Source organism: Notothenia rossii (genome assembly GCF_949606895.1).
Source record: "Notothenia rossii genome assembly, chromosome: 8".
NCBI classification, from domain to species: domain Eukaryota; kingdom Metazoa; phylum Chordata; class Actinopteri; order Perciformes; family Nototheniidae; genus Notothenia; species Notothenia rossii.
Genome location: NC_136906.1, coordinates 20,419,665 through 20,440,552, shown reverse-complemented (window position 1 = coordinate 20,440,552; position 20,888 = coordinate 20,419,665). Strand labels below are relative to the sequence as shown.

General features: G+C 42.6%; 4 protein-coding genes across 5 annotated transcripts; 2 read left to right on the top strand and 2 right to left on the bottom strand.

The window, feature by feature from the left end:
- The first annotated feature begins 402 nt into the window (after window positions 1-402).
- Window positions 403-2,798, top strand: LOC307016699 (uncharacterized protein). 2 transcript variants are annotated; one of them, XM_079645942.1, is made up of 3 exons: window positions 403-926; window positions 1,649-1,880; window positions 1,994-2,798. In XM_079645942.1, exons 1-3 carry the CDS (start codon window positions 627-629, stop codon window positions 2,716-2,718), a joined length of 1,257 nt encoding a protein of 418 aa, XP_079502068.1. In that variant the 5' UTR covers window positions 403-626; the 3' UTR covers window positions 2,719-2,798. The 2 variants fall into 2 exon arrangements, with proteins under 2 accessions (XP_079502068.1, XP_079502067.1); XM_079645941.1 differs by having other exon boundaries at window positions 405-926; window positions 1,988-2,798.
- A 387-nt stretch (window positions 2,799-3,185) lies between these two features.
- LOC307016700 (uncharacterized protein) lies at window positions 3,186-6,043 on the bottom strand. The gene is made up of 2 exons (XM_079645943.1): window positions 5,815-6,043; window positions 3,186-4,793 (listed from the first exon to the last, which is right to left on the bottom strand). Exons 1-2 carry the CDS (start codon window positions 5,906-5,908, stop codon window positions 4,186-4,188), a joined length of 702 nt encoding a protein of 233 aa, XP_079502069.1. The 5' UTR covers window positions 5,909-6,043; the 3' UTR covers window positions 3,186-4,185.
- Window positions 6,044-6,285: 242 nt separating this feature from the next.
- Window positions 6,286-13,512, top strand: armc5 (armadillo repeat containing 5). Its single transcript, XM_079645940.1, has 7 exons — window positions 6,286-7,197; window positions 7,634-7,664; window positions 7,776-7,886; window positions 8,469-9,357; window positions 9,609-10,390; window positions 11,046-11,178; window positions 11,509-13,512. Exons 1-7 carry the CDS (start codon window positions 6,808-6,810, stop codon window positions 12,971-12,973), a joined length of 3,801 nt encoding a protein of 1,266 aa, XP_079502066.1. The 5' UTR covers window positions 6,286-6,807; the 3' UTR covers window positions 12,974-13,512.
- A 5,170-nt stretch (window positions 13,513-18,682) lies between these two features.
- cox6a2 (cytochrome c oxidase subunit 6A2) lies at window positions 18,683-20,528 on the bottom strand. The gene is made up of 4 exons (XM_079645945.1): window positions 20,369-20,528; window positions 19,911-19,986; window positions 19,022-19,167; window positions 18,683-18,910 (listed from the first exon to the last, which is right to left on the bottom strand). The coding sequence occupies exons 2-4, from the start codon at window positions 19,984-19,986 to the stop codon at window positions 18,821-18,823; spliced, it is 312 nt and encodes a 103-aa protein (XP_079502071.1). The 5' UTR covers window positions 20,369-20,528; the 3' UTR covers window positions 18,683-18,820.
- Window positions 20,529-20,888: the final 360 nt, after the last annotated feature.

Sequence of the window (20,888 nt, the reverse complement as noted above, 5' to 3'; positions counted from 1 at the left end):
CAATAACATAAGCTATCTCAGAAGATAATGGCAGGGTAATGAGTTGAACACATACTGTAACTATAGTCAATAAGATGGGATGGCATTTACTATGACTTGCTTTCTCAGTCACTTCATAAATTGGTTAATAAAACAATACACTTTTAACATATACCACTTTGCAAATGATGTTTTTAGTTAAGCTCATTCCCATAGGTACTGTACTTTTTCATAAATGAAATGTGCTTGAGTTAAACATCACTAACATGTTTCATACTGTATGTTTTGATTTAATTAATTTTTTAAAACATGTTTATTCCTTGACATTTGCCTTCAGATACATTAACCTGTGTATATGTTTATTTTTACTTTATGTGTATTGTTGTATTGTTGTTAATGATTGAAAACAAGTTTCCGAATTTTCCGAAAGCACTTGAAGGCAGCATACTGAACTTTATTGAACACATGAAGGCAACGTCCGTTAGCTAGCAGGCTAGTTTAGCATTCTGCTAGCCTCCGTCGGTGATCAGCGACTCCTAGCTATGCAACTAAAAACAACTTAGTTGGTTTAACTAACGTGTCCTATACATGGGCAAAAAAAGTACCCATGACTTAACAAAGGATAGGCCAACATAATACCATAACAAATGGAGGAGTATGTGTTATCTGCGGGCCGGGCCGTGCTGGACATGGTGGAGCGGGAGTGGCAGCCCCTGTCCCCTGGCGAGCTGGAGCAGCGGCTGGACCAGGCGGTGGAGGGGGTCCTGGAAGCTGAGATGATGGCGACACTTAAAACTCCGCCTCCTACTGCTTTATACGTACATTCATTGCAGAGTCAAACTAATGTGCAGCCCGAAGATTTGCAGACGACAACATCGTGCAGCAGTCCCGCGGAGGAAGAGTCCCCGGAGGAAGCTTTGGAGGCTTCAGACGGTGCTGCAGTCCAGGTATCAGTCTGTGTTAGGTGATACGAACACACTTACTGTTAAAATAAGTTTCTGTCAAAAGGGGGAACATGATTTAACTTATCTGCTGTGCACTAATCTGATATTCTCACGTATTTTTCTTCGAACTAGTGTGTACACAGACATTGTAAGACCCCAGGGTTGACACAACACTCAAGGCTACAGTGTATTCAAATATACAAAGATACACATTAAATGCACATCAAACTAGCACAATTCAATGTTACCAACTTTACCTAAAAAGGCAGTTTAAAGCAAATATTTTTGTTGTGGTTAACAGATAAAACTTTTATTTTAGTTTCAATATTATTATTCCAATTACGATAACAATAATACAAAAGTTTGATCATATTCATATAGATCCTTATCTTATATGTTTTTTGTTTGTTGAAGCCCACTGAGTTTACGTTTTTCATTTGAAATGTGTCATACAAAAACTTTTTGTGACATTTCACACCAAATGTTTACATTGCCTGCCTTTGGCCTAATGTTTCTTTCGAGTTGCCCCATCTTTCAAACCATTAAAGAGACCAATATATTTGTTTATTTTTCTTGCTGTTAGACTATGGAGATACACTCTTTCTTGTAACAATAAATTAGTTAGTGAATGCATTATGATACGAAAAAATGTCACCTGAAATACCTTGAATCGGTGTCTGACTGATGCTGGAACATAATCTTCTTTTTTTCCCCCCTTCTATCAGTACATCACAGACCTGCTTCAGAGCTCCAAATCCAGGGCTCGAATGGCAGGACGGGCTCGCTTGTCCCTGTCCAACACTGTCCAGCTGTCCCTCACTCTGCTCTCTGAGCGCGTCAGCTACCGCTCTGTGTCCCGCCGCTTCCACCTGGAGAAAGGAAACATCCACAGGACCTTCTTTTCTTTCTGTGAACGCATCAACACATTGGAAGAGAGGCAAATCAGGTGGCCAGTCGGTGGGTTGACTTCAATGTTGTCTGTGGGACATGATCAGTAAAGTGTCAATGATTTAAGAGTAGTTTGAAAAAAATAATATTGATGGTATTTCCCCGTTTTTCTCAAGGTATAGAAGCTGTAGAAGCCCTTTTCCCACTTTGCATACAAGAGATAGAGCAGGAGCAGCAGCAAAGTCTCCCTCAGGTCCTGGGAGTGTTGGGACACACCCGCATCCCCATCCGCCTGCCTATAGGGAAACACGATGTGGAGAGCACAATGCCTGAGGTGAAGAGGATGAAGGAGGAGGCTCATCCCGACTCCTGGCTCAACCTTCAATTCGTATGTGACCGTAAGGGCCGGTTCCTACACTGCACAATCACTAAAGGATCAAACATGGACATGGGCAACGCTCTGAAAGACAAACTCAAACAGCGTCCAGATCTGATGCCCCCTGGCTCCTGCCTCTTGGCCAGAGCTGGCTACCCGCTCACAGCTCAGATTTTAACTCCATATTTAGGGAATCAGGGACCCAGAGAGGAGCTCTTTGACAAAAATCTGGAGGAGCATTTTCACATCCTAGACCAAGCTGTTGCCAACCTGAAAGCCAGATTTCAAAGGCTCAAGTATCTGGATATAGGAAACTATGATCGAGCGAGAGCTGTCGTGCTAACAGCTTGTGTCTTGCACAATGTATTTTTGGACATGGGACAAGTGATTCAAGGAGACGTTGAGAAAGAGAAAGACACAACCCCACATGAAGATTGGGAGGTAGATGAAGAAGGTGCACAAAGACGTGACACCATCTCAGATTTGTTGTTTAAAAACTTTGGTTCTGTAAACACATGTGATGATATCTAGGGGAAGACTTTCAGAATGTTTATGCTGCAGGGATGTCACATAAATGTATAAATAGTCAAACGACCTTAAAGACATCAAAACTGAATGAAAATGTAATTTCACCAAAAAAAGGACTTATACCAGTCAAAAAAATTCTTAAGGAACCAAGGGATAAATCCTTAAACAATGATGAACAAAACACATCAGAAACCTATTGGAATATATTTTTGTTTTCCAAAATGTTTGCTTTGCCTTAGAGCAGATATTATCTGCAATGAGACTGAGGGCCATAGCTCCCTTTGACACAGTTTACATTTAACTTTACACAGCTCTTCTTCATATCAGACCCTCCTGCTTTAAGAAAGTTGATCAGAAATGCCACAGTGTGTTTCTAACTTTGACCACTAGTTGGCAAAAAAGTTCAACAATCAACTTTCTACTTGGTCAGGCTCATAGCCAAGACAGACAAAACATTTGCAAAGGCAGTATTTATTGCAGGACTCTTTATTAGAATACTCTACATTCTTAATGTGTTCACACTGGCTGTTAAAGTGTATCCTATAAATACAATGACAGTACAAGCATGTCTATGAATACTATAGTTGTTATCGTTACCTCTAGGAAAGATTATCAGTTTAACTAACTATTGTTCCAGAGTAAAATGTGAGTATGAAGAGGTCTTATTTTGACTTCCCTTGAACAATAATCATAATCCTGCTGTGATTATTCCCACTTCAGTTTGTTCATAGCACCATGTAGGGCCTGTATTAAAGCAGACTAAAAATGTTCTACTCTTGCATAGGTTGTCGACATTAAATATCAATAACTGGAACAGTGATGATGGTACAATAACTCACTCTTATCTTTTAGGAAAAAAATAAGTAGAAATAACATCTAATAGGACAACTTTGAGGCGGCTTGTGCTCATCTTGCAGTAGAATCAAGAGCTGTCCAGGGTATATTTTGTGGGTCTGTGTCTCATGTCTCATCTTCTGGTGTCAGGTTGAAATGTGCAGAAGTCAGAGTGGCCAAACCTATTCCTAAAATGATGGGACTTGCTGGGGAGCTTACCTTTTAAAGCTGGTGCCCCATGTACAGAGGCTAAGGCTTAGTGCAAAGGGTGGGGTTCTAGGCAGACTGCTGCATGTCATCTCAACCTATCCTGGTTAAATAAAGGTAAGGTAAAATAAAAATAAAATCCTTCTCCAACTTTCCTTTCCGTCCTTGGCGTCGGCTATCGATTAAAGGCGAAAACAGCCCAAATAATATTTGAAAAAATATACACATTCTTCAAACTGTAACATTCTATGAGATAAGAGTTACATTTAAGAGGAGAAAAGCACAAACTTTAACAAATAAATGTTGCTATTCTCCCCCAGCTCTGTAATTATTATCTATTGTGAATCATAAAAATGGCCCTAATTTGACTGCTGTTTTCTTGGTGCATTGTCAAACCTCTTTTTTGATAAGAGCAACAATTTTTGGGGTTTAATGTCCATCCTTTGACATCTGCATGCTGTTCTTCTCAGCCAGGCTGGAGATAGCCTGGGCCAGGTTGTTAATAGCCTCTATCTTCCTCTCCTCCAGGGCTTTCTGCTGAGCCCACATGTTCATCTTCCTCTCTTGCAGCTCCATATAAAGCTGCAGGACGTCTTGTGGCGGCCGGGCCGAGCAGGGAGCAGCTGATGTAGCAGGAGGGGTAGGGAGGATTGGGGTAAACCTCTTGCTGGCCATGGCATTGCCCACTCTTGTCCCACTGAGCTTTGCCCTTCGCTGGGCTTCGACCTCCTCCCTGCTCTTACCCAGGACCTCGTGCATGGCCTTGAAAAACTCCCAGTGGACGCTGTTCACCCCCAGCCTTTTTGCCCTCTCAGCATTCTTCCTGTAAGTTGCCAGCAAGTTTCTCCACTTGAGGTCACACTCATAGGCCTTCACTGTGACATTCGTTACTTCTGACTCCCGCAGTTTGACGTTCACTTTCTCTGCCACCATCTCCCAAAGTTTCTTTTTCTTGCACACTGGCTGATCAAAAGCCTGGTCCATTTCAAGTCTGGTGTTGACAAGGTGCCATGTAGCCTGCAGGGTCCATATAAATTCTAGAGAGGAAAACAAACATATAACATGTTTTAAGTTACATCTACACCAATACTGTACTTTGCACTGGAGTATTTTCATTGTATGCAACTTCATACTTTAATTCCACTACATTTCATAGGTAAACCTTTTAGGTTTAACTTTATAAAATGTGTCTGGCAGCTTAAGTAACTTTTAGATTTGAGGTTTTTCATCCCCTTTCAGTGGTTTGCACAGGCCAGAAACCATACAAGCATATGATAATTGTATATAGTATGATATCTTTTTCTACCCAACTACTATCAGCATCGGTAAAGCTCGGTTGGATGCTACACAATCAGATGCTGTTGGTACCTGTACATGTGGATAGATATGTAAATTGTAATCCCTGTAAATGTTGCTGTATGATGTCCTTTTGTTGTTCTGTTGTTTATGTTTTTATGTCTTCATGTGGAACCTACTGCTGCAGGTCTCCCTTGAAAAAGAGATCATCGATCTCAATGGGATTTCACCTGGATAAATAAAGGTTTTGAATTTAATTGAGCATATATAAGTATCCATATAACTGAATAATTACCTCCCAAACGTTTCATACTTTAAATGTAGTTAACAGATAAAACTTGCTTTAAAAATACTTATTACTTACTTCTGTAAGGTTTTAACATGGGTTTTACTTGTATTGAAGGATGTGAACAGTGCGGTATTAGTACTTTCACTCAAGTATTCTGATCTGAATTTCTTTTATGCATTTAATTTGTTGACAAAATATATAACTTTGCATTTAACCTCCTTTAACCGTTTTTCCCCCTGTGTTTAAAAAAATGAATCATTTTATTTTACACAACCTGTCTGATTGAAACAACTATTTGAGGACACAAGTTAATGGATAACTTTCAGTTTATTTAGTGTCACTGACAGTATATAGATCATGGTTTATGACACTAATAATAATAATCATAGATTAGTGCGCATTCATCAGGCCCTCCTCGCTGCATGCAATGACTGGATGAAACATTTTAAACTTCACCATGTAACGTTACTAACCAGCTTTGGCTTTATCGATGTCCACGCTACACACGACAGTTTCCTTTCCTTCAACTTCAGTACTTTGTATCACAATTGTCTCGAGTACCTCCATGGAGTTAATACTACAGAACTAAATGTATTAATCTGTAATTACCGTGGCATTTAACAACATTTCAGAAGCACCGATGCATCGCGTAAAACGATGACAAAAACAACGTCACTTAGCCGCTTGGGACGTGTAGTTCGTTCTAGTGGCCATAAACGGGCTTCTAATGTTTCTAGTGTATCCACTAAACTACAATCCCTAAACGCTGCGAATTGTTCAATACCGTCAACGTTTTATCACCGCTATGGGTAGTGTAGTTTTCAAAGGGAGGAAATGCATTGGGTGAGTTTAAATGCAGCTTGATTTAAACTACATATCCCAGCGTATATCTAACCGGCCCACCTCTTCACTCCCTGCTCTCTTCCGCGACCGCCCCTGTTTTGTTGTTTGGCTAAAGATGGCGTTAGCGGCTAACACAGGCGATTGCATTTTGTTTCACAAAAACTATTCGGCCAGTGGTAACAGCACATTGATCAATTAGAGCTTTATTCCGTCATTTCATATGTAAAAATATGTTACATTGAGATGATACACGTATATCACGTAGAATAACGCTTGTTCGGCCTTCCCACGATGTAGGCCTGTTTTTAGGGAGGGGACCGAAGCTGGTGGAACTCCATCTCCCATCAGCGATTGCGGCGTCAGGTGGTACACATTTACTTTTTCATGGTATCTGTAGTTTATTGACACCAGAATGTTGTTTTTTGTGGAAACTTTTGAAAACGTGAATGAAGTCATTAAGAGCACACATTCATTAGTTGAGTAAAAAACTTAAACATTTTTAAGTAAACGGACATATTATTTTATTTCTCTATTTCACTGGAAGCGTTCAATGATGCTCCACAATGTGTTTAAAATCTGTCTAAACTGAGACGAGAAACATTAAGATAACTGAACCGGGGACTATGGCTGCATCACCTGTTCAAATGGACTGCAATCAGTCAAGAGCTCCTTCCAGAGACCAGAGGTCACCAGAGTCTTCTTTGACCTGGTGCTTGGCTCACCTCTGCTGCAAATCCGGATCAGGAGCTGAACACCACAGGCATGGCAACGGTGACTCAGGCGGTGGCAGAGATGGGGACAAAAGGGTCAGAGCCTCTCAGTGGAGAGCCCTGGTTGCAATACGGACTCAGCACATTAAGGGGGACAAGGCTGGCATTGCCAGATTCAGAACTCAAGGTGGTCTCAGACCCCTGCTGGAGCTGCTCAAACACCCAGAGTGCTCCAGGAAACCCCTTGACCTGGCTCTGAGCATCCTGGCAAACTGCTGCACTGAGCTGCTAACACGCATAGAGGTAAGGAATAACAGAGAGGCTATTTTTTATTTGACCAGGATAGGTCTCACTGAGATTACAAATATATTTTCCAAGAGAGTCCTTGTATTGAACAGTGTTAAAATAATTATTCAGATCCATCCTTTCCAGATAACATTTATTCAAAAATTACCACTAAAATGTACTTGAAGCAATGGTATATCTGCTCATTGTGCGGTAAAATGTTTCCTGTCAGTTTTTTTTACTATTATACAGTATATAATGTTTTGGATTCTTACTGCTGCTGCAATGTGCACTTAGAATATCACTTCTGTAGATGTTTAAAGTTGTGATTATTTTATTTTCTAGTTGGATTATGAAGTTCCAATGGAAATATTCAAGATGCACCACTTATATTAAACATTATATTTATAAAACCACCCAGCAAAATTCTTAACTTTTTGAATGTTTTTCTCAGGTTCGTAAGCTTGATGGAATAAATATTGTAGGTAAGTGGTCATTTACATTCTTGTACGGACATTAGGACTCAGAATTAGGACTCTTTAAGGCTTGCAATAATTTGCACATAATAAAATGCCAACTCTTTTTGACTGTCTTAGTGGAGATCCTGAAGGAAAATATGGCCCTGGAGACCGTCCAGAACAGGGCAGCCCGGGCTTTGGGAAACTTGGCCATGGATGCTCAGAGCTCTGCACTCATCCACTCTGCAGGTTAGTCTAATTTAACAAACAAAAGGTGTTGGGCAATTATATCAGTATTTGTGTTGCTGTAGTTACAGCTTTACACCCAGAGAGCATGTGTCCAAAAGGATGTGCATCTTATTTTTAATTTTTTAATTTATTTCAACAAGGACCATGCATACATTACATTAATCTCATACAAGAGAAGAGATTAATTAAGGCCATATTTGAGCTAATGGCTCATTTCCATCTGCAGTCCTTTTAAGATTTAATAGGGTAATTGGTTTGGTTCTCATCACATTACCAGATTGAACTCGCCTACTCACTAACTGTGTTACTATTCTCATTTAATTGGTTAATAACTCATGTAATTGTAAGATGTTACATATTTCACTTACACATTGAAGATGTTGCCCTCTTGGCTAGTGGGATACCACTCAATTAATTGAGTCTATTATTGGTAGTTAGATATTTATACTGGAAAATACATTTTTATTATGAGCCCAATAAAAGAACAGTGTTATTTATTTATTTATTTATTAGTAAATGGGAAAGGTAAATGATTTTCTGTCAGATTAACATCCATTTTATTTTTTTATTTGTATTCCACAGGTGGGGTTCCTCTTCTCCTCCTCTGTGTGTCTCTCTCTTCTGGCCCGTCCTCCCCCACTGATGCTCCACCCAAAGAGCCCTGTCCTAAACTGGAGTGCGCTCAGTCTGCTGCTCGGGCTCTCCTCTACCTCTCAGACACGCCCTCTAACCGCCTGTCGCTGCTCACCCAGGGGACCTTATCCTCTCTCGCCCCCCTCATCGCTCCAGAATATCCCCTGGCGCTGAGGCGGGCGGTGCTCAGGACGCTCCATGAGCTGACCCGGGGCTGTGGGGTTGAATGTGCCAGGGAGGCATCCCGCTCTGGAGTCCTCACTCAGCTCGGTGCCATGGCGTCGGGGGAGTCGGGTAAACCTTTTGAGGAGCTGGCACTGAAATCCCTCGCCAACCTGTGCGCCCAAGGCTGCCTGCGCCCTCTGGTGGGGTCACTGGGGGTCATTCAGAAGTTCACTGAGGAGGTGAAGAGGGACCCTCTGAAGTCTGGAGTCTTCCTTAAGGCGCTGTGCTTGTGCTGCAAGGAGGCGGTAAACCGGGCCAAGGTGAAGGAGAGCGGTGGACTGGAGGTGCTGATTGGCTTTCTGGCTGCCCATCAGGGTCACCCCCTCTCCAGATTCACCATCCTTGCCTGTGTAGACTTTGTTTTTGACGAGTCTGCTATGGAACAGCTGCAGGAGTTGGGACTGGTCCCTCTGCTTGTTGCACGACTGGTGGAGATCACCAGAGGCGAGGAACAATCTGATGAGAAGATGGATGTGAGCCTCTCCGCCAGCATGTCTCCCACTGAGCTCCTGCCCTCGTCTTGTTTTGAATCCTTTGACTTTCCTTCTCCTGAGGGCTGCAAGAAGGAGGAAGCTGGAAAGGAGCTATGTTCATCAAGCTTTTTAAGTCTCAGGTATGGTCTATTAAACGTCTTTTTCTATTTCCCCTGAATTTCATTCTACCATTTGCTATTTTATTGTTTATCAAGATTCAATAGATTTCAAGGTGTATTTTCCTAAGATATACACAACTACGGTGTAAGTAATGTGTGAAAAACACATACACTGCAAACAGTGCAATTACTTGTATGTATTGATTTTCTTTTTTAGGAGAAATATTCAAAGGTCAATTTGAACAGCCCTAATGCTTGTTTTCTGTCTTCAGGTCCTGGTTGGTGTCTGAGGGTTTGATCTCCTCGGAGGGCGACCTGCTCGATTCGTCTGGAGTTGAAGGGGAATGGGGGAGTCTTCAGATCCCACCCTCTTCATCGCCTCAAACCTCCTCCCCAAACCCTGACTCCCTTTCCTCTTCTCCATCCAACCCTACTGCCTCTTCCACTTTAAAAAAAGCTGCACAGCCTTCACCCGTGTCCTCTTCAGCCCATCCCCAGCTGTCTTCCTCCTCTAAAATCACTGATCCGCCGCCTTCTAGTCCTCAATCCTCGAGTGCGCTCACAGCCCAAACCCAGCCCAGTTCCACTCTCTCCTCCCCTACTAAAACACCCGTCTCTCCGTCAAAGTTATTCTCCCCTCACAGAAGGAGGCAGCGCGTTAATTCAGCCGCTTGTTTAACTAAAGTAATTCTGGATACCCCTCCCTCTGTGCCCCGCACCATGGCTTACCACCCCTACCACCCGGAGCCCTGGACCCCTGAGTCGCCCATCCTGCTGCTGCTGTCACGCTTTTCCCACTCCACTGACCCGAGTGCTGCTCTGATCAGCCCGGGCGTCATGTCCGGCCTTCTCTACTACCTCACCCAGCACCAGGACCCCAGCAGCAGGTGCTTCCGTATGCTGTGCCGGCTGAGCTGCAACCCAAACTGTCTGCAGGCGCTGGTCCAAACTGGATCTGTAGCTCTCATTCATCACCATCTCTGCCAGAGGGGGGGAGGATTCGAGGGAGGGAAGAGGCAGACGGAACGAGTGAAAGCTAAAGTCAAACAACTCGGTAAGATAAAGATGTTACCCAGATGAGTTATCTGCAACCTGCAGCACTGTAACTTTAGAACAGTTAAGAGGCAATATTTGACATATGAACCTTATCCCCCTCTAAAATATCATTGAAAGCATCACCTATGTGTATGCTTATTGCCTTGTGAAGTTATACATAATTCACATGTATTAGATTGTATTACTTGTAGCATTATGTATGTTATTCGTTAGATCAACTTAAACATCATTCATGTTTTCTCTGACTAGGGATGCACCCATCCATCTTCCCAGTTCCTTATCTTTAGATGAAGCCATACACATTTATCCAAGGTTTTCTCTTTACCCAATTAAAAAGTGTGTATGCCAAACTGTTTGGAGCATTACAATGATATCTTAGGCAACATTAGGCCAAGACTAGCTGTATGACTCATCTGCCTGACATGATGATGATGATGATGATGATGATGACATGAACAATATAAATCTTAAATATTTAATGTGGATCATTCCCATCTAGCTGATGCTCTGAATGAGTCAGTATGAGGGATACAGATCAATGTGAGCCTACTTCTCACTCGAATAATACACAAGAACCAGCTATTCTGTAATTTAACTCAATATTGGTTATTTTTTGTAAGTAGTTTTTAAATGTGCACTTATTTTCTCTGCAGGTCTTACTCTGCTTAATAATCTGCGCGTCCAGTGTGAATCTGGATTTGGGTCAGGGGTTGTTGCCCACGTGATGCTGTCAGGCTGCGAGTCTGACAAAATGAACTGTGCGCTGTCGCTGCCATTAATCTGCAGGTGAGTGGTAGATCTAGTCAAAAATGAAATCTGTTTTATGACCTCTTTGTTCATTTTTAAATGTATTTATTTATAATCATGTACACCTGACACCTGCTTTATTAAGCTCCGACCTGTACCAAATGATGTTGTTATTAATATCAATAGAAAAAAGCCTTCATTATGAATAGAAAATTCCACTTTTCCGCTTTTCATAATTTCCTTATAATAACATTTGTCAGAAACTTTACCATGCAATTTATTGAATGGTTTTAGTTTTAATTACTCCATTGCAGAATGGATCCAGAATAATTTTTGTAAGTGACCATGTGTATGTTTTTACTCCGACAGCAACAAGTCCCTGTTGAAGAAGCTCCTCCTGGACTCCGGGGGGCTGCTCTTGGCTCTGCAGCCCCTTGGTTGCGATGAGGTTGATGTGAAGGAAGACCACCCCGCTGAATGTGGAAAGTTGCTTTCTGATTGGTTTAACACGTCACATTCAGGCCTGACTCCTCAGCTCCATTCGCTGTTGGCCTCCCTCCTGATTGGATGCCTGTCTACATTGACAGGTAGCATCAAAATGGAGCTTGGCAAGAAACATCTTAGTCTAATTACAACACAGTCAGTCAGTAAAATTGACAAAGCGTCACCTCCTCCTTCGAAAAGGCCTCGTCTGACTGACACCTGTCCGTACGGAGTCTCAGACTTTGACCTCCTCTTGCTGCTGGATGACGGGACTCAGGTCCAGGCCAACAGGGAGGCCGTGGCCGGGGTGGAAGGGACAGAGGGGGTTGGCTCTGAATACTTTTGGGCTCTGTTGAGAGGCGGTTTTGGAGAAGCTCAGGGTAGTGTAGAAAAAGCCATCCGTATCAAAGATGTCAGCCAAGGTATGCTGCTACCAGTTCTGCATTATCTGCACGGATGTCGCCTTACCAAGGACACGGAAACAACGAGCGAAAGTGATGAAGGAGATAAGAGGGGGCAGTGCCTGGTATTGGACAAGTTAGTTCTCGAAGGACTAGGGTTCTGCCAAAAAGAGCGGGAGGATCGCTCAACAGAAGACTTGGATTTCCAGAAAACAGCTTTAGGTGAGGTGATGATTGGGGCGTGCAGATTTTTAGTGACTGAGCTACAGAGAGAGTTAGAAGATCTTTGCGTGTCTCTTCTCCTGTCCTGCTCCACAAAGGTTGCTTATCGAGCTGCATCAGCTCCAACAGTTAACAAGGTTGAAAAGGCTGCATCTAAATCGGACCAAGACTGTGTCGAGTCTGCAGAGGAGAACCTGGCTAATCGTACATCTGAGTTAGAGTTGACGGGTTTTGAGGTTCAAACTGAAAATGTACCAGGGCAGAAACAAAACAGTTCCTTGCTTAAGACGGACAAGAATATAATCTCTCGTGCTTCGGACCACAAGACAATCAATGGCGTCATTCGAGTTTCAAAATCAAGCTGTGTGTCAGGGGTGGACAAATCATGTGATCCAGAAAAGTTGAGGCTGAGACCAAAGAACTTGAAAGGTTCAGCACGGCGTCTAAAATCATCAGCTCAGGACTCAATGTCTTCCTCAACAGCGAGTGCTGAGGGTGGGTCCGTGGCCGCCCTCCTCCCCCAGGTGTACTGGTTCTCTCAGCGCTACAACTACCCTGCCCTGGGTCGGGCCTGCCTGTCTCTGCTGCTGGGCTGTCAGGACTCCCCTCGGCCCCTCTTGTCCTCCTCTCTAGCTGGGGATTGCCTTCGCAGATTTGCCAGAGAGGCTGACTGTATAGAGACTCTGAAACAGGGTCTGCTAAGTCTGGCTGCAGTGTCTCTGAGCTGAGCGAGGAGGAAATAATACGGCGGGTGTTTGGTTGCATGAATTCAGAGGGCACAGATTAATTGAGTCGACTTTAGGGCTTGTTATAAGCTTCTAGAAAAGTTGCCATTGTACTAATTTCATAAAATGTCTTTAACTTTAAAGTGCAGGTTACAGCAACAGCATGATTACATGAGAACCTGCTGTATGAATTCCTTGAGCACTAACAGGACTGACTGATTTATTTTCCTAAACTCTAAGCATACATTTCATTTGAGTTTTGATCTGTAATTTGTTTATCTGCAGCCCGTCTCAGCATGAAAAAATTGTATTATAATTTCTTGTGACATATCTATTGTGATTTCTTTCTCTTTTTTTGGTAAAAATTCTGCAATTTATTTGAGAAATGTCATTTAGCTGGAAGTACTGGAATTATCAGGGTTGGTCTAGAAACCAGTTGTTTATTTTGTACATAGAGATAATTTGAATTAGCAAGTATACAGTTTATAGATTCCAACTGTCCCATATCAATTTATGCCACTAAATATATTGTTGGAACATCATTCTGTTTTCCGTTTCTTGTTTTTTCAGTTTGTCTATTCAGAATCCGACTGCGTGACTTATGACGATTTAATATTGTTTAAATCACACAACAGAGTAAAACAGCTATTTGTTTAACTATTATTCAATTAGTTTGAATATTAATGACTTTGATGTTCTCCTAATGTCGCACTCATTTATCGCTACCAATATTAGCTGCAAACAATGTTAAAAGTCCCATGACATGGCCATTTCTACTGACCATAATTCCATTGTTGAGGTCTACTGGAATAGATTTACATTGTTCAATGTTCCAAAATCACATTGGTTTCTCATACAGTATCTCTGTATAGTATGTGTATTCACTCTGTCCTACACGCCTTGTTGGAGCTCCTGCCCCCCCCCCCCTCCCTATGAGCCCACATGATGAGTCCACCACCGTTAGAGCGGAACATCAGTTATTATGTGTTACAATAGCATTTGTTAGCAACCAGAAAATAACACCAGTAATGACAAACAGATGAGAATGCTGCGTGGGGTCTGGTTGCCGTGGCGGGACGTTGCGGGACTTGCTGCTCCGCCCTTTGAGGCTCGAGGAGCGGAGAGTGTGACTGTGAGCTGTATTACTGGTGTCGTTTCCTGGTTGCTGCGTTGAGACAGCGAGACACCGTGAAACTCAGCCTGAACTCAGCCTGAGTGCGCACACACACACACACTCACACTCACACACTCACAGCCGAAGTAAAAACAATACGTGTGGCTTGATATTGAGTAGGAAAAAGGTTGATAAACGCTGAGAATGGATCTGCTGAGGGCATTTCTCCGTGATCCCAACTCGTCTATTACCAACGTTCAGGGAGCTCTATGCAAGTCGCGCTTTCCCACCTGAGTACCAGGAATAATTCCGATAGTTCCTGGGATTTTGCGTTCACACCAAAAAGATCTGGAACTAGAACTTTTTTCGGGAACCTTTTCACCCCTTTTCAGTCCCTGCTTGAGAGGTGGTACTTTCCTGGGGAGGAAAAGGTTCCAATTTCAGATTGGCTGGGCGAAATTGCAAACCACGCCCCGTAAAACTCCGAACAGTTTTGTGAAGCCGCCATTTTATTTGCTCGCGTTATTAGCATTAGCCCAGCGCACCAACGGAGAGAGACTAACTTATGGCAACACAAAATAAAACGTGGGAGCCGTGGAATGATAAGGTGTCGGCACTTCCGACGATTTACCCGGGACTTCGGGTGACAGTATACGCCGTGAAGTTGTTTGCAGCCTGCCAGTAAACCCAAAGCAGAAGAAGAAGAAGTGACGTCAGCGGCTTCATTTGCGTAATCCTCCCTCAGGGACTTATTCCGGTGTGAACGCGATCTACTAGATAGTTCTGGAACTAAAGAGTTCCGGGGAACTATTCTTGGGAAAAGTAGTTTGTGTGAAAGCGCCTAATGGGACTACCTGATAGTTGAAAATGTACGCTAAAGGGCCCCCACTGCGTTTGAGAGTGACTCCAAGGGATCCTGACATAACGTGTGGGATTTTTCATTTAGGGACTGGAAGAAACCTGCCGCCCCAACTCAGATGTTCAATCTGACCATTGATTGACAGTTTTAGAATGAACCTGCTCCATATCTGGGGATAAGATACTGTTTGGTGAATGTTGACATGTTTCTAATATTGATTGAATTATAACAGGTAACACAGATGCAGAATCAGTGGCCAAGGGGCTACCGTGAGAGATGTCTTTCCAGAATAGAGTACTGAAGAAGTTGACCTGTGATAATGAAACAATTTTGTAATATTTCAACAGGTATTAGAGTAACTGAGGCTTGAAATGTAGAAAGAACATATTACAGTTAAGTTAAAACATAGTAATATAATGAGACAGAATTTAATTTAGACAACATCTTGTAACTAGCCGGGTAAAGAATTAAAAGCCATAGACTTGACTGTTTAGGTCATTATGGGGATACATTTAATTTAAATTCATAATAGAAAGACATTTGATGACAGTATGTTGGATTTCTGTATTCATTAGAAGCAGTATCATCAGGAAATTATTCACTTTATCAGCATCATGATTTTAGTTGTTTTTGAATCCATAACATTAGTGTGTTTCTTTAACAGAAACATTAGCAGTTCATATTATATTTAGATTTGAGAAAGATTACAAGGATTTTATTTAGTTCACCTAAAGATGGTGGGGTTTATTTTGTTGACACAGGCCAAGTATTAGGATTATGAAGCTGCACTGGCAGATAGGAGGTCTACAATTAATCTAGAAAACCTATTCACAGACGGCTGTTGTGTTAAGACACCCCACCAACAGGCTCCAAGCGGCCTACGCAGTAGTGGGTCAAACACCTGGGAGCCCAGGAGCCCTGAGCGTAGGTTTGAGGGGTGGGTATCAGATTTCTCCACACAGGTTGCTGACGCCAAAGGAGGACCCCGAGGAGCACGAGGCCGACACAGCGGAGTTCGTCTGGCTGAAGGTCATCAGGCCTAAGTGGCTCAACCCCAGGTTCTCCGGCCCCTACAGAGTGACCCAGCGGACCTCTCATGCCGTCCGCCTAGGAGGAAAGAGGGACAGCTGGTACCACTGGAGCCAGTGTGCGGCGGGGAATCCTCCGGCTAGGACCTTGGACGACATCAGGACGGACCTGGCTATCGTCAAGGAGGTCGACTCGGAAGCGGCCATCAGCGGACTGGAGGAGAAGGACCTCGAGGACATCCCTACAGCAGACGACTAGGAAGCTGCCATCAGTGGGCCGGAGGAGGAGGATCCAGAAGACATCTCTCTAGCAGGCAGCCCAGAAGCCGCCGTCAGTGGGCTGGGGGGACAAAGACACGGCAAGCCAAGACGGCACAGGGGACTCCACTTTCCGCTAAAACAGGTTGATATAGCCGGTGTGGAACTTTGTTTTAATAACCCATTTTTTTAAGGACTTTGTTTTAATAACCCATTTTTTTAAGAATTTGTTTTAATAACCCATTTTTGGAGAGACTTTGTTTTAATAACCCCTTTTTGGAGGGAAAAGCTGCCCCTTCCCCTTCGTACCAATGCCCTTGTTGGCTTACGCGTCGGAGGAGGACGAGCACGATGACTCAGCCGACAAGGACGAATCTTTACATATTTTGGTCTCCCTCCACTGTCATAAGAAGTTTGTTATGGTGGACTGTTCCTAAAGGTTTAAAGTGCTCTAAATCCCAGCTTCTGATGGATTTATATAAATGTTGGGGGACAGACACAGTAGAAAAGAATGACAGTGGTTATGTTTCAAATGCTGTGTATAAGTTGATCTCGTGAGGTGAGATCAAAAGAGGGATTAAAGATTAAAGTTAATTTGTTTGTTCTAAACTGTTTAAAGTAAACATGTATTATTTTGAACTGTTTTGAAGTAAACATGTATTATTGGGGACTGTTTTCAAGTAATCCGATATATATATATATATATATAACCTTCTCACTCACACTCACTGACCTAGATACCAGCACACACACATATTATTTTCAGCACACACACATATTCTTTTCAAGGTCCTTTCTGGGCACCAATATATCTGTGTACAATGTTTGATTGTCTGGGAAAGAATAGTTTGTGTGAAATATTCCTTGGGAAAGTAAAGGAGTGAATTTAGGTGCAAGATAAAAGATTGACTCTGTCCTTGGGTAGTTCTGAAGCTCTCACGCTCTGTTCAAAGTAAAATACATTTTTCCCAGAACTCTGATTCGCTTAGGAGTGAAATCGACTGCCTCCAAATCTATCTATGTATACTGATGTTTATCCATCCACGGGGCTTCCTGTTTCTGACTGGCTGGTCCCGATACCTATATCGAACAGCAGTAGAACTGGAAGTCCGGAGTACTCTGTAACTTGTATGGGTTTTCTTTACCATTAAAATCAATCAGATTATTGTTATAACTTTAATGCCGGTGTTTTGAACTCCTTCTTATTAATATGACCAGGCTCATCTAACGGACGGCGCGGAGCAGAGGTGGGCTTTAAGCCACCACCACTGTTTTATGTTTGCTCCAACAAACGTCACTATAGTACGAGTTAGGAGTGAGAATGTGTTGGTGTGAGGAGCCGTTACGTCACTATACCCGTTACGTCCCTATACCCAGGAAGAAAAAAATGGCAAAAGAAAAATCTCCAACGAGGCGTTCTGGGGCAGCATAGACAGGTCTTATCTGTTTTAGAGTTTTATCCGCTACAGGGTGTACTTTGAGGGTTTGTGATTTTGCAGACAGTTTACATGCATACAAAGCTACATAACACACAAGGGGACGGGTAATAACCAGAAAAGCATGACATGGGACCTTTTTAAGCTAAGAAAATGTGCAAGCAGGCTTAAATTCAACTGTGGTGTTTGCCGGAATTTAAATTGAAATAATGGAAAAGCTGTGAGTAAGAAAACGTCTGCTTTGTGCTACTCTAATTGACACAATGTATAATACCATAGGCTGCATGGTGACAAGCCCCCCCTACTCCAAGGCATTCAATCTGGGGAGAAACTCTGATATGGCTCTCAGCAGTGGCTCAGACCTAAATATGGAGTGTGGGCTGCTACTGGGACCTCTACTTGGAGAGGCCCCTTCCCCCCTCACTCCCATTGCTGTACAATAGCTGCCCACTGCTGCTACTACTAGGATGGGTAAAAAGCAGAGAACAAATGTCACTGTGTGTGCTGTGTGCTCTGCATGTGTGACCATTAAAGAGGGTTTCATCCCTCCCATTCTGTGTGTGTGTGTGTGTGTGTGTGTGTGTGTGTGTGTGTGTGTGTGTGTGTGTGTGTGTGTGTGTGTGTGTGTGTGTGTGTGTGTGTGTGTGTGTGTGTGTGTGTGTGTGTGTGTGTGTGTGTGTGTGTGTGTGTGTGTGTGTGTGTGTGTGTGTGTGTGTGTGTGTGTGTGTGTGTATATATGCAGCTCCTTGTTGTGCTTTGACAATATGATCAAGAAAATCTACCCTGTCTTCTTTCATTTTTGAAAGCCTGTAGGTGCAGCATTTCATCAATTGCTACTTTTCTGACCCCTTGTGTTAGCGTTTACAACCACACCAGAGAGATGGCAGTGCATTCAGATGTAACACCTGAAATTGAATAAGATTGTCTTGATAATGAGATGTGAAAACACATTTTGAAGCATTAAGGGTGGATTCGATTAAGCACTACTCTGAGTTAAATAAAAATAGATGGGACTCGTTGTCTTCCAGCACAAGTGATTTTATTCCAGTCTGGGTGCAAGGTGTGGGCCCTCGATCAGTAAAATAAAGCCAAGTACACCACAGACTCAAGTTTTAATAAGGAGCACAGCTCATCTGAGAAATGTGATCGAAGCGCTCAGTGATGGGAAGTCTCGTAGCCATCAGGCAGAGGATTGGTTTCTGGGTTATGGAATAGGGAGTGGTTGCCATCGCCCCAGGGAAATTTCTAGAAGGAGACATCAAAACAAGTCAACAACAAGGCAAAAAACAACAATAACATTGATCTAATGGCAGAGAGATGATGTACCCAGGTGCAGGTATGCTGATTGAGACTCACCTTGGTGCGGATACGCAGGTGAGGATATGGAACAAACTCTGGCCGTTCATGATGTGAGTGCTCCTGCATCTTCATGTAGGCGTTGGCCATGCAGACAGCAACACCAGGGATGGCCAAAACAAAGCTCAGAATCTTCCAGGTCCTCGCTGTGGAAACAACGACCAGTGAAAGTGCATTACTGAAGCCCTGCATGAGGCACACGCACAACGAGGAAACAACCTCACCGCAGCTGTCTCTCTTCTGAGTCTATCAACAATGAAATGTACTTCCTGTCTTTCTGCCAAGTAGCATGAATGTGCAGGACGGCTGCCAGCTCTGCAGACATTTCAGTTAATGTTCAACAAAATAAACTGTACGAGAAGTGCAGTTAAATGCAGAATCTCTAAATCTAGAGGCTTTGATGCATTTTGCTCAGTGATGAGATACTCAGAAGAACTTAGAATTTCTTCCAAAGGACAAATATGACAGTACAGAAAAACTCTGTAAGATTCATGCAATTTAACTTAACTAAAAGTACAACATAATTATCACCAGATACATTAAGAACCAAAGTAGTCATTATGCAGTTTCCCATTTCAGAATAATTTAGCCAATAATATATAATTTTATTTTAGCTATTCATGCATTGTTCACTTTAATATTACTGTTTTAGTGCTTCGTAGCATGGCATCAAAGAAGTCGTACATTTTATCAAAATGATAAACTCATATTTTATTTGTTAATTTGATTAATTATTGATTATTTTTTTCATTGTTTTATTCATTTACTAAATATGCATGTAGCTCTAAACTGCTCATATGTACTTCAACTAGGTACATTTCATTTGTTACTTTTCACAACTGATTTCATTTTTGTTTTGTTTTGAGGGGCACAGAAAATACACACTGACCTGCTCCTGCATGGCTGGAGGTTGATGCAGCAGCAAGCGCCCGTCGAGCCACCAAGGCAGCTGGAGACACAGACATCTGGAGAGGTGGAGAGACACATTGGCCATAAATGACGGTACTTAAAAAAAAAAGAAAATTCTAATCACCAGAAAAAATCATCCAAGCGTTATCTTCTGTTTAGTTTACTGTAAAATGAAGAGCCTTAAGCTTTGCACTGAGCCAAAACACACAAAAGAGTAATGTTGAAATAATAATAAAGAGAACCTCTACACAGCCATTTAAACACCACATATTTATCTTCTAAGCAGTCATTTGCTGAAATATTAAGCAATGTATCATGGCTCCCTTCGAATAAACAGCAGCAGGCAGCTGGTCTTGGCCCTTCTAGTGTTGCTGTTTACGATGAGTGGTGGTAAACCTTTTAAAAGAAATATAATTTAAAAATCCAGCAAGAACTTACTGATCTTCAGGCAGGCAGTATTCAATTGACTTTATATTCTTATTTTTTTGGCGAACTCCTTGTGTTTGCTCCTCGTTCCTGCTTCTTCGTCCTTCAGTCTGTCCTCAACTGAACTCTGTGTGTCTGACTCCTCCTTACCTGTACATGAGCCAAGAAACTTAGTTTATATTTGGGCAAGTGCAAAGGCTAGCTGATATGTGACTAAGAGAACATGGGGGAGGCAGGGGGTGTGCGTGTGTGCGTGTGTGTGTGTGTGTGTGTGTGTGTGTGTGTGCGTGTGTGTGTGTGTGTGTGTGTGTGTGTGTGTGTGTGTGTGTGTGTGTGTGTGTGTGTGTGTGTGTGTGTGTCTGTGTGTGTGTGTGTGTGTGTGTGTGTGTGTGTGTGTGTGTGTGTGTGTGTGTGTGTGTGTGTGTGTCCTCAATAATGTGCAAGCTTTTGATTTTAGTTGTATTTATTTCTTGTTTTGATTAATTTTGCCTCCAGGTTAGATGAAAGCTGATATGAAGTAAAACTAAACTAT

Coding starts and splice junctions, on each gene's coding strand:
- LOC307016699 (XM_079645941.1), top strand. CDS start 627: ATGGAGGAGTATGTGTTATCTGCGGGCCGGGCCGTGCTGGACATGGTG. Junction 927..1,648: donor CAGACGGTGCTGCAGTCCAG/GTATCAGTCTGT, acceptor CCCTTCTATCAG/TACATCACAGACCTGCTTCA. Junction 1,881..1,987: donor GCAAATCAGGTGGCCAGTCG/GTGGGTTGACTT, acceptor GTTTTTCTCAAG/GTATAGAAGCTGTAGAAGCC.
- LOC307016700 (XM_079645943.1), bottom strand. CDS start 5,908: ATGGAGGTACTCGAGACAATTGTGATACAAAGTACTGAAGTTGAAGGA. Junction 4,794..5,814: donor CATCGATAAAGCCAAAGCTG/GTTAGTAACGTT, acceptor TTTCCTCTCTAG/AATTTATATGGACCCTGCAG.
- armc5 (XM_079645940.1), top strand. CDS start 6,808: ATGGCTGCATCACCTGTTCAAATGGACTGCAATCAGTCAAGAGCTCCT. Junction 7,665..7,775: donor TGATGGAATAAATATTGTAG/GTAAGTGGTCAT, acceptor TGACTGTCTTAG/TGGAGATCCTGAAGGAAAAT. Junction 7,887..8,468: donor TGCACTCATCCACTCTGCAG/GTTAGTCTAATT, acceptor TGTATTCCACAG/GTGGGGTTCCTCTTCTCCTC.
- cox6a2 (XM_079645945.1), bottom strand. CDS start 19,986: ATGTCTGTGTCTCCAGCTGCCTTGGTGGCTCGACGGGCGCTTGCTGCT. Junction 19,168..19,910: donor CTCCAGCCATGCAGGAGCAG/GTCAGTGTGTAT, acceptor TTGTTTCCACAG/CGAGGACCTGGAAGATTCTG. Junction 18,911..19,021: donor ACCTGCGTATCCGCACCAAG/GTGAGTCTCAAT, acceptor GTCTCCTTCTAG/AAATTTCCCTGGGGCGATGG.